At 34.3% G+C, this 13,760-nt stretch overlaps 1 protein-coding gene across 4 annotated transcripts in view; it reads left to right on the plus strand.

Annotated features, from left to right (window-relative positions):
* Window positions 1-13,760, plus strand: part of LOC117345162 (translocation protein SEC62-like) — a 32,088-nt gene that overhangs the window by 10,605 nt on the left and 7,723 nt on the right. For 3 of the 4 annotated variants that reach the window (XM_033908160.1, XM_033908161.1, XM_033908162.1), the window contains exons 2-3: window positions 10,253-10,370; window positions 13,435-13,537. In XM_033908160.1, the coding sequence (XP_033764051.1) occupies window positions 10,253-10,370; window positions 13,435-13,537 (221 nt within the window). Of the gene's footprint in view, window positions 1-8,235; window positions 8,305-10,252; window positions 10,371-13,434; window positions 13,538-13,760 lie in introns of those variants that run through there. The other variant, XM_033908164.1, reaches the window with a different exon arrangement.

Genomic DNA, 13,760 nt, shown 5'->3' on the forward strand with positions numbered 1-13,760 from the left:
TGGTCAGTCGTACTTGACCACTCAGTAACGGCCAATGACGCGCTCAGCTTGATGTGGTCACCCGTCGCTCAATACACGCTGAGGGGTGTTAGTTCGGTCATCACCTCGCGCTTGTCACGTGCTATGAAAACAATCGGGCCGTATAACGGTCAGTCTGGGATCTATGTAAACAACATCCACGTTAATCCGTAACATGTCACCTTAGTTGAACAGGTAACAATCACATCCAGGTAGAATAATTAACGAGAGTGACATTTATATTAATAACTATGAAAAATAAATGTTTAATCGTGAAGAGTCTAATTTCATCCTCTTGTGATAAATGTAGTACAGTACAAAATTACATCATTTAAAAATACTTCCATATAGTACAACTCCGACAAAGTGTAATTATGATTAATTGAAAACAAGATTAAGTTATTGTGTATTTTATATTTTATACAATAATGCAGTTATATGCCTTCTGATATTACAACCTTCCAAAGGTTGGAGCTGTTCTTCTATTTGAAGTGAACAAATAATTGATTACAACCCAAACAAAACTTACGTTCTTACGTTCTCGGCAGCCATTTTGTATACGTCACCCCTGGTCGTATCAATAACGTAATTGATGTAAAATTGAAATATTTCTATTTTAGGGGTCATTTAATGTTTTGCAGTTCGAGTTTATACTTACAATATCGGCGGTGTTAGCATATATAGGTAAAACATAACTGAACAGTCCATAATTAAAAAGTCATCAATATGTTTTTATGCTGTTTACGCGAATAAAATTTAAAAAAAAAAACCTTCATGAATAATTAATATTACAATCTAATATATATACATACAAACTTCATTGTAACTTGTTCGAGGTTATGTTGATTAATGTTTATTTTCACAAAAACGAAATGTTCGCTAAGCGGATATGAACCATTGTTAGTTAGATCACCGTCACGTGCTTGGCACGTGCCAAAATAACGGAGTTAATATAACGCTCAGCGATTCTTTGGCAATGATTTTAAAGATTTTAGGAATTTTGTAAGATATTTGATTCACGGTACGGCTAAGAGAGAAATACTTTTTAAGAGTTCAGATTTTTCTTCTTCTAATTTGTTATCTTTCTTTCGTAACGCATTGTTTGTCGTGTTGTTTACAAGTACAATTAAGATGTTTGTGAAAAGTGTACGATTTTCAAATAATCTCCATTTCGATATATGTAGATACTTCACGAATACGAAAGTAGTTAAGGATCAACAGTTTCTTTGGGTTCTTTGATCATAAAAATTAAGAGATTTCCCCCTACTTTTCAAAACGATGTTTTTGCATATTACCCGTAACTCATTTGTATACATTTTTACCATGGTGACGTCATAATGTTATGACGCATTGAGCTATATAATAATTATGTTACGAATTATGCTGGCTGTGTTTTCTCCAATCTTGCAAAATGAAATACGTTTTGATATGTATGTACTAAAGAACTTAAACTTGATATAATCCTATATGCTGATACATACGGAATCATTAAAATGAATTAAATATGACGGTGTATAATTTATGAGGACAATTGGCAGGGTATGTTAGGTCGTCAGATTCCGTTAAAATTGTATGTCTCTTCACTTGTTTTACAATGTCCCTGTCATAATAATACTTTTGATGGAGGAATAAATATACAAGATAGATTATACTAAGTGTATTTCTCTAAAGTCCATGGACCAACGATGGGACGTAAAAACGATACTAAACGAAATGTAACTTATCCAACCTTGGGTGGACCCCGGTCATAGTGTACAAGGGGGTAGATCATTGTAATACAGAGCTCAGGGCCACGTCATGTCACATGAGAATTTTTATAACATGTGAAAACATTCAATAATCGGTGTGAATTACGTTGGGTTTTACGTTTTCATATTAGTATTTTATTGTGTGTATGTGTGAATAAGTTGTTTTGGGAATATCCTCATTACAAATATAAGTAAATATTTAGATCAGTTACCATATATACATATATGTGTGAATAAGTCGAAGTTCCCTAAATTGATGAAGTTGTGGAGTTGTTTGTGAGATTGGGGGTAGGGGGGTGTAGAAATAGTGTAATGCGTAAATTTCGATCGTCGTGTTCTTTTTTTAGACTGTTGGGCTATTGTGTTTCAGGTATTATAGAAACTGTGTTTTGCGTAATTTTCGAGCGACGTGGGGCTTTTTGGGAAAAGTGTGTGGCTCTTAAAAGAGCCTTTAGGGCAAAGCTCTGTGGTACAAACAGGAACAGAAACTCTAGATGAGTTCGATGACATCGTCGTCGCCTTCGTAGCTGGAGGAGCGATGATAATCGTCGTCGCTGCCGAATATCTCTGTCCTGAGTTTGGTGACCTGGATGGCTTGCCAGTGAGCGTAGTCGTAGTACATGTTTCTCATCCCCTCCACGACGGCCAGCCTCAGTCTCAGGGAGTAGCGGAATGGGCGTCGGTTGTTTGCCTTGGCTAAGTCGTATCGGTCTTGTAGTCCCTGAAGCTTCGAGTTGAGGAGGACGATTTGCTCGCAGGCTCTTCGGAACTTCCTCTCGGCGTCGACCAGAGTGAAACGCATGTCCAGACGTCCGGGGTTCTCCTCCATCAGACTGCGGAGTCCGGCGGCGTACATGTCTCCGGTGGTCTCTGTGTCCGACATGCTCAAATGTTATTCTGGTTTATCGAATATTCTTCTCAGATATGTTGGGAGATATCTTGTATAGTGATGTCGAAGAATGGCTCTGGTAGTTGTAGTCGAGTGGAAGGTAAATGGGTACAATGAAGATTCGAGACCATGGTGCCGTTTTATATACTAAACCAAACATCTCTCAAAATGTCAAATATGCTTGGGGTGTCAGGTGGATTTCTGCTAACTCCAAGTGTCATGCAGGTCCATATAATGGTCAGTCGTACTTGACCACTCAGTAACGGCCAATGACGCGCTCAGCTTGATGTGGTCGCCCGTCGTTCGGTCATCACCACGCGCGTGTCACGTGCTAATGAAAACAATCGGGCCGTAGAACGGTCAGTCTGGGATCTGTGTAAACAACATCCATGTTAATCTGTAACTGTCACCTGAGTTGAACAGGTAACAATCACATCCAGGAAGAAAAATTAATGAGAATGACATTCAATTAACGTAGAATGATTATGTCGCCAAATCATTGTTTTATATGCATCAGCGAAAACAGAATCTTTTATCAAACGTTTACAAATGGATTCTCTAAAGAAAATGTACATGTACAGTTATAGTGTATCCTATAAGCCTAATATGGTAGGGTGTGGATTTTTGTAATGAAACTATACAGGTGTATATTGTATGTATCACTTTGATTAACATAATAATATTATAAATAAAAACAATAATTAGTCCTGAAAAACATAATTTTACCCTTTTCTGATTCAGTACAAAATTACATTTTTTACAAAAACGATGTGTTCGCTAAGCGGAAATGAACCATTGTTAGTTGGGTCACCGTCACGTGCTCGCCACGTGCCAATTAAAACGACAAAGTTAATTTAACGGTCAGCGGTTCGTTACTGGCGGTATAATCTATGATACCATGATCACAGGTCACACAATAGCCAGTCAGATTCCTATAACATATAACATACGTTTTACGATGGTATTCAAGATAAAATGTGCAAAGCTTAATTTCCAAAGTTGGTCCCACGATGGGGCATAACAACAAATACTATCGAAATGCACGTTATCCAACCTTGGACGGACCCTGTCACAGCGTACACGACGGTGGGAGTGGGGTTAGATATTTGTAAAACAGGTTATGGTACTATGTGTATTTAACTCGGAGATTCTGTTAGTCAAAGCCAACCTTATGGATTAGCACCGCTTCAGATTTGTAACATCGCGCCGTTGAAAGAAATGGCATTCTAAATTATTACCTTTCAAATCCAAATGAAACTAAAATGAAGTCTATTGTCAATATGTAATAAACGAGTCCTATATATAACTTAAAAAAAACTGTCTCTTCTACTTTAGATACGTATACTTAATGTTATATAGTATTAAGTAAAGTATGCTATTGTACCTAAATTGATTATTCAATAAACATTTATGCAGTATGTATGTAATGTGCGTCAACATTATTGTGTTGTTATTTGTAATGTAGCTAACTTTGTTGTGACATGTAATTCAGAATAACACAGATGTAATAGCGTTCTGTCGATATTGTCATTGATTTAATGTTAATTGTTATTTCCGTACGTAACACATATTGATGTTTTTGAAAAAAAAAATGTAAACGTTCCCGCTACACGGCGGTACTCAATAAAACATTATTCCAGTAAAACTGAAGACCGTTCTGATTTATTAATGAGTTTGTTTTGTTTTTTTGTAATTAGAAGTAGATTGATTTTAGAGACCTTAACAACTCCAGGGACATATGTATTATGTATGCGTCCTTGAGCTCTCTAATGAGTCCGTGGATATTTATTAAAACTATCGATCATGGTAATGTTCACCGATTCTCATTATATCATTAAAGAAGCCGACTGTACTAATGGTCTGTCAATCAACAAGTATACTTAATCACCTATAACATAATAGAACCATTTTATCTTAAAGTATACCTCGTCACCTATATCATTATATAAACATTTTATCTTAAAGTATACCTCGTCACCTATATCATTATATAAACATTTTATCTTAAAGTATACCTCGTCACCTATATCATTATATAAACATTTATCATATTACATTTATTATAAAGTATACCTCGTCACCTATAACATTATATAATTATTTATCATATTATATTTATTATAAAGTATACCTCGTCACCTATAATATTATATAATTATTTATCATATTATATTTATTATAAAGTATACCTCGTCACCTATATCATCATATAACCATTTTATCTTAAAGTATACCTCGTCACCTATAACATTATATAACCATTTATCTTAAAGTATACCTCGTCACCTATAACATTATAGAACCATTTTATCTTAAAGTATACCTCGTCACCTATAATATTATATAACCATTTTATCTTAAAGTATACCTCGTCACCTATAACATTATATAACCATTTATCTTAAAGTATACCTCGTCACCTATAATATTATATAACCATTTTATCTTAAAGTATACCTCGTCACCTATAATATTATATAACCATTTTATCTTAAAGTATACCTCGTCACCTATAACATTATATAACCATTTTATCTTAAAGTATACCTCGTCACCTATAACATTATATAACCATTTTATCTTAAAGTATACCTCGTCACCTATAACATTATATAAACTTTTTATCATATTATATTTATTATAAAGTATACCTCGTCACCTATAACATTATATAAACACTTATCATATTATATTTATTATAAAGTATACCTCGTCACCTATAACATTATATAATTATTTATCATATTATATTTATTATAAAGTATACCTCGTCACCTATAACATTATATAACCATTTATCATATTATATTTATTATAAAGTAAACCTCGTCACCTATAACATGATATAATTATTTATCCTATTATATTTATTATAAAGTATACATCATCAACTATAACATTATATAACCATTTATCATATTATATTTATTATAAAGTATACCTCGTCACCTTTAACATTATATAAACTTTTTATCATATTATATTTATTTTAAAGTATACCTCGTCACCTATAACATTATATAACCATTTTATCTTAAAGTATACCTCGTCACCTATAACATTATATAACCATTTTATCTTAAAGTATACCTCGTCACCTATAACATTATATAAACTTTTTATCATATTATATTTATTATAAAGTATACCTCGTCACATATAACATTATATAAACATTTATCATATTATATTTATTATAAAGTATACCTCGTCACCTATAACATTATATAATTATTTATCATATTATATTTATTATAAAGTATGCCTCGTCACCTATAACATTATATAACCATTTATCATATTATATTTATCTTAAAGTATACCTCGTCACCTATAACATTATAGAACCATTTTATCTTAAAGTATACCTCGTCACCTATAACATTATATAAACTTTTTATCATATTATATCTTAATCTGCCGGGTTCGATTTTTATTTACCGAAAATTCACCTTCTCAGCTGTGTAATCAATATTCGTTCCTGTTTACAAAATTCAGCAAAAATACATTTTTCTTTTAAAAATTGCTAAACATGCATAGTTTCTTGAAAAAATCTGTAAGTGCATATGATAGGCTGTGAATGTCTTTCTCTAAATTAACCTTTTCGCTGTCTTGAAAATATTACGGAATAAGGTAATGATAAACATCATACATGTTGATGAACTAGACTTATGTAAATGGGAAACACGAATTCATTTATTTGCTGGACATTCTATATCTGAACGACTGGTCTATTTATACCGCTAATATTTGGTCGGTATTTCATAAATAACTGTATGACTGTGCAACTTATACAAATATATTGCTTATCGTTAAGAAACAATTAATTTGTTCACACGTGATGGAATCATTTTATTGGGGCGAGACTCTAATGAACTACGTGTAATTTCATTGAATTTTTTATTTTATATTTCTTTTATTTTTTAAACATTTTGCATGATAAACAACAACAGGTTACATTTCACAAGTACAATTATATAATTTCTCGCTCACAATTTTCTTCATTTTCTTAATTGAATTGGTAATTAGCTAGATATCCGTGTATTCAGAAATACAAAATGTACGTGGATGTGATTGTTACCTGATCAACTAAGGTGACATGTCACGGATTAACGTGGATGTTGTTTACATAGATCCCAGACTGACCGTTATACGGCCCGATTGTTTTCATTAGAACGTGTCAGGCGCGTGGTGATGACCGAACCAACACCCCTCAGCGTGTATTGAACGACGGGTGACCACATCAAGCTGAGCGCGTCATTGGCCGTTACTGAGTGGTCAAGTACGACTGACCATTATATGGACCTGCATGACACTTGGAGTAAGCAGAAATCTACCTGACACCCCAAACATTATTTGACATTTTGAGAGATGTTTGGTTTAGTATATAAAACGGCACCATGGTCTCGAATCTTCATTGTACCCATTTACCTTCCACTCGACTACAACTACCAGAGCCATTCTTCGACTTCACTATACAAGATATCTCCCAACATATCTTAGAAGAATATTCGATAAACCAGAATAACATTCGAGCATGTCGGACACAGAGACCACCGGAGACATGTACGCCGCCGGACTCCGCAGTCTGATGGAGGAGAACCCCGGACGTCTGGACATGCGTTTCACTCTGGTCGACGCCGAGAGGAAGTTCCGAAGAGCCTGCGAGCAAATCGTCCTCCTCAACTCGAAGCTTCAGGGACTACAAGACCGATACGACTTAGCCAAGGCAAACAACCGACGCACATTCCGCTACTCCCTGAGACTGAGGCTGGCCGTCGTGGAGGGGATGAGAAACATGTACTACGACTACGCTCACTGGCAAGCCATCCAGGTCACCAAACTCAGGACAGAGATATTCGGCAGCGACGACAATTATCATCGCTCCTCCAGCTACGAAGGCGACGACGATGTTATCGAACTCATCTAGAGTTTCTGTTCCTGTGCCACAGGGCTTTGCCCTAAAGGCTCTTTTTAGAGCCACACACTTTTCTCAAAAAGCCCCACGTCGCTCGAAAATTACGCAAAACACTGTTTCTATAAAAAATGAAACACAATAGCCCAAAACTCCAAATCTCAGTAACGTTCCAAAAGCATCTTCATTGAAAGTATCTATAGTAATCATATCAAAAGAGTAATACAGTTGATATATAGAAATATTTGTATACTGTACTAACATGTGAGAAAGTTATTTAAATCTGTTCGAAAAAAGTATATATAACGAATTTTCCCCGATAAAGTACAACATATCAGTTTAAATAAATAAATAAATAAATAAATAAATAAATAAATAAATAAATAAATAAATATTATACTACTGATTAATCATCCCTGTTGGACTCGCCTGTTAGGAACCTATTTACATTAACTCTTGTACTAGAGACTGGATTATGTATATTATTAGGTATCATTGAAAAAATATGCTTTGTCTTAAAGAAAAAAAAAAATAATAATATTGAGATCCATCTGACCATGATCTGGTTCGAACTCCTACGGTGTCTAAAGGCCTATCCCAATATTTAGAGCAGGAATCATTATCGGAAAAGTGCTTTGGTGTTATTCACAATTTCCTTTGTTTTCAAACGTTCGCCAGCAGCTGTCCACGTAAACATGGCTGACAAACGGCGAACACGAAAGCGAACAGAGAAGGTATATATATTTTCCCCCAATTGTGTAGTTCATGTGATGAACCACACATATCAAAACATATCCATGCAACTGTAATGACCAAGATATTCTAGATTTGGTCAACATTTGTTGAGAAATCTGACACAAATTAAGTAAATCTGTTACGAGTCGAGACACTATTGTTTCCCTGTCAGACAGCTAAAGTGTTAATTGCCAAACATAAAAAACGGAAAATAAACTCAGGACATTTCTTCACTCGTCACTTTGGTTTTAGTTGTTTAAATTTTAGCACGAAATATTGAAGGGACTTGGAATATCTTTATTTTACAAATGCCTAGTTCTTTTGTCGATTACTGGCAAAACTGGTGCTCCATCATTTAAAATTGATGTATATGCCCTCGGGGGTCCTAGCACAGACTGCCAAAGAGGCTTAAAAGTGGTTCTTTACATCGATTTTTAAAAAATTATTATTGATTTTTTGTGTGTGTAGGAGATAAGATAAAAAAAACCCAGCAAAAACAGGCGTATGTGTGTGATGAGGGCTTCAAGGGTATGCGTGCTTGAAGTCTTCTAGTGTTATGCATTGTACTGCTACTGTCGGAAGAAGATTCCATTTTGTTGTTATATGTGGAAAGAATGAATATTTGAGTAGAATGTTGCTGACATGCAGTGATCAACTTTCTGACTATATATCGCTCTATCCCTTCATAGTCAATGGTGAGATTGTGTATGCATTACACTGATATTTGATGAAAATCATTTCAAAGTTAAGTTTAATATCTTATCAACATTTTTGACGATTGGAGCAGGTTTTATGGCTCATGTTAGGTTGACCATATATTATAAAATCATATCATTTGGTGACACTGAAAAAATATTAATTCCAATAATGATGATAAAGATTGGGAATATATAAGTTGTTTTACAGTTTGTTTATGATATCATGAGCAGTAATACTCTAGAATTCTCAAGAAGCTCAAAGAAGCTAGTTTACAATGGTGTCACATCTGTGAACTGTGATCTGACACGCCAATATACAATTGGTGGAATTCGTCTTTAAAAGTATGAAATGGGCCCCAATTGGGAATGGGGCCCATTAAAGGCTATAAAAAGCCTCCAGATAAAGCCTTCTGTACTTGTTCAGATATTTTCTGACCCAAGGATTACATGTCAACAGCAGGAAGAATAGAACGTGATGTGTACTTAGTCGAAAGCTAAAAACATATTTTTGTGAAAAAATTCTACATGATAAAAATATGTCTCATCACTACTAACATCAGTAAGACCAAACATAAAAATATTTGTGTTTCGTATCCCCTTTTATGCTTATTTTGGATTTTTCTGTCATCTTTAAAAAAAATAACAATTCATAGAAATTATGATGCAAAAGGCATCAGTACTGTTTATGTATGAATCCTGCATCAGTAAAACTCCAGTAAAATGTTTGTGTACCTAACTGTGGTACATTTATATGTACACCTATACTAAAAATCTAAGCCTCTTTTTGTCTCATTTTGGGAAGAAACTTGGTGAATCAAGAAAGGATTTTTCAGAAATAAACTGCAAATTTTGGGAATTTGGCTCAAGTATGAAGTTGAAGGGATGTGTCTCAGCATCAGCAGGTTGATCAGGATATAATCACTAGAGTTGAGAGGATGAAGTGGAGTTAAGTGTATCCTCACAGGGAGGGGTGTGTGTGTGTGTGTGTGTGTGTGTGTGTGGGGGGGGGGGGGGGGGGGGGGGTAATGTCTGATTGTGGTTATAATCAAGATGATAATAACAGTAACTTATTACAATTATTGTACTTCAATAAGTGTTACATGTTCCAGACTAATATTTGAAAATAATTTTCAAGCTGACCTATGCTGAAATAAGAGTGATGGATTATACTGTTTGAAGTTGTCTTCGACACTTAAGTGCAGTCTTGATTGTAAATGCTGGCTTTCATGTTGAAATTTTACTTTTACAGGAAAATGAAAAACCTTGTAGTAAAGAAGAATATTCCATCGCAAAGCATTTGCGTTTCAACTGTCCAAGTAGAGATGCCAAATTTATTCCTATGGGAACTGTTGTCAAGACATTTGTTGGTAAGAATCAAATTAGAAAATAATTTCTGTATATTTAAAAAATAATTGTAGAATAGTATATCATTTCCTGTTTTAAATATGCATTAAATTAAATATTGGCTCAAGTTTGAACTTTGAACTTTTGAATTTAATCTCTAATATAAGTGTAGAATAATGCCAATTTGCAGTTAAAGTATAGTTACAAGTTTAAAATGTAATGGTTTTTTTTTATTGTTGTTTTTTTTTTATAGAAAATACTTATATTTCTGTCAGTTGCTCCATACTTGTTAATCTATAGCCCTGGGATATAGAACATTACACAGGGACTGGCTGTACATTACATCATATGTTCTTCCTGTCTCTGTACAGTATACCCTGAAGACACAATAATGATTTATCTTCTCGACTGGTTTCTCGTGACATCCTGGTATAATACAACAGTACAGTGCTGTACAGAGTACACATATGTGTTAGGTTACTAATATACTAGACTTCTGTGTGCATGGATTCATCAGGAAAGGTTTCTGTACTTTTCCTTGAAAAGAAAATTGATTATTATTTTTTTTTTTCCTTTATTTTTACTTTTTGTGAATTAATAAATTTTTATAGATGTAAAAAAATCCACATTAAATGTTAAGTGTCAAGAACAATATTATATTTTGTACACAACTCGACAAGTCTCAAAATACAAGTAGCTTCTATGATTACAATGATCACAGACTAATGTGGGAGTTCCCCCTGATGAGTGGGGGTTTACATTGATGACCTAGAGCTTACTCTGCTTGATAAATAACCTACTCTACTTCCTACTTCCATTTTCCTTCCTTAAGCTGGTACAACCTCGCCTAATTTGGCATTTAAATAGGGCTGGGGGAAGTTGTGGGGTCTCTCCTGATCCAGAGACAGAAAAAAACAAAGGTAGCAGGGTACAGTAAAAATGGCCAATTCTGAAAAATATGGCACATGTTTAAGATATGTAAACATAGCCTGTTAACCCTATAATTACCTCTAATAAAGTATATATATTTAAAATCTATACAACATTGGCAATTCTAATACTGTAACAGCTCTGAAGGATATATCAGTAAACTGATTTTTTTCTATGTTTTTCAGACCTGTTAATACCATGGTAACGACTTCAAAAAACCTATAAAAAAAATCAAAATATCATTATTTATTTTTTAATATTTGACCCAAAATGACACAATTCTCTACACAATTTTTTTTTCTGAAACCTCCATGTATCTGAAATTAAATATCTCTATCTCAAAGGCAGAATTAATCTTGTTTTGACATATGTTGTACAAGTTTTCCCACAATCTTACCTTCACTATGATGCACCGTTTTTCGCTGCAGGCAAAACTTAATTTCTGGTAAATAGAATAAACACACTGTCAGAAAATCCGGAAATTTAAAATCCGGAACCAATTTTTTATTTTATTTCTAACAAATGTGAAGCCTGTATGTACTACTTCATAATGAATATGCCAAATATAGTGTACTTTTGATTTTTCATTTTTTTATGCATATCATAACACAGGAGTAATCACCCATGGCTGCCTGTCTTTCTGTAGTCTGCTGCCAAAGTGATCCTTGTAGTACTTACTGTTTTCTAAAATAACTGGTTAGTCTGTTGTCAATATGATGTGACCAGGTGGGGTGTCATGCTACTCTGTCAAGGTTTAACATTATAGGGTGATCACAATATAACTCAGTGGCGCCATCATACAGAGACAATAGGGTGATGACAATATAACTGTCAGTGGCGCCATCATATAGAGACAATAGGATGATGACAATATAACTGTCAGTGGCGCCATCATACAGAGACAATAGGGTGATGACAATGTAACTGTCAGTGGCACCATCATACAGAGACAATAGGGTGATCACAATATAAATGTCAGTGGCGCCATCATACAGAGACAATAGGGTGATGACAATATAACTGTCAGTGGCGCCATCATACAGAGACAATAGGGTGATGACAATATAACTGTCAGTGGCGCCATCATACAGAGACAATAGGGTGATGACAATATAACTGTCAGTGGCGCCATACATAGGTGATGACAATATAACTGTCAGTGGCGCCATCATACAGAGACAATAGGGTGATGACAATATAACTGTCAGTGGCGCCATCATACAGAGACAATAGGGTGACGACAATATAACTGTCAGTGGCGCCATCATACAGAGACAATAGGGTGATGACAATATAACTGTCAGTGGCGCCATCATACAGAGACAATAGGGTGACGACAATATAACTGTCAGTGGCGCCATCATACAGAGACAATAAGGTGATGACAATATAACTGTCAGTGGCGCCATCATACAGAGACAATAGGGTGATGACAATATAACTGTCAGTGGCGCCATCATACAGAGACAGTGTTCTATCATGACCTTAAGCTGTGGCAATGATGTTAAACAAATTAATGTGTTCATATATTGAAGGCAGTTTTACAATTGATTAAAAAAATCTCTTCATAGACAGAGTCTTTAGAAGTTTGACTGCAGACTGGCTACAATTTTCAGCCTAGTCTTGAGACAGGACATAGCTCTAGCTCTGTACACAGAAGATACTGTATATGATGATGTTAGCCATGTACACAGAAGATACTGTATATAATGATGTTAGCCATGTACACAGAAGATACTGTATATAATGATGTTAGCCATGTACACAGAAGATACTGTATATAATGATGTTAGCCGTGTACACAGAAGATACTGTATATAATGATTATTTTTTTATAAGATTAGGGCATCTAGTTGCAGTTCACTCCTGATTTTTAGCAATATTCAGAAGTCTAATTACTATATTTTAGGTAACATACTCTCATGGGTCTACTGGATGATGCTCTGTTAAATTTCATGTATGATTTATGGTATTAAAATGCTATCAACAAAATGAATATTATTATCATTTTAAAAAACAAAGTCTCAAAAAAATGATCCCAAAATATCAGAAAATCTAAGCATCTAAATTTCTTACTTTTTCACTGCTTTTATATGATATTTAGATTTTAAAGAAAATAAGAAATGATGATAAATTATTACGAATTATTTATTTCAGCATCAGATGCAATTGACTTGCTGCTGAAATCAAAATGGGCCCAACCGAGCAAGAGTGATATTTTATTGTCAGACAGGAAATCTTGTGAGAGATTCTGTGAAAGGTAAGTTGACGTGAAATCAACATGGTGTTAAGTCACAGTCATAAATTGTTCATTATATATACTCATCAAATACATGTTTAACAGTACAGAGGATTCACCTTATGCCTCTATATAATGGGAATTAAGTTTTTATCAGGGCAACTGGAAAACATAAATTATTGGTTATAAAGTTATAGTTTGTGATGAATGATACACATTTTGATATCTGTGTGTAGACTTATCT

Source organism: Pecten maximus, chromosome 16 (genome assembly GCF_902652985.1).
Source record: "Pecten maximus chromosome 16, xPecMax1.1, whole genome shotgun sequence".
Lineage (NCBI taxonomy): Eukaryota > Metazoa > Mollusca > Bivalvia > Pectinida > Pectinidae > Pecten > Pecten maximus.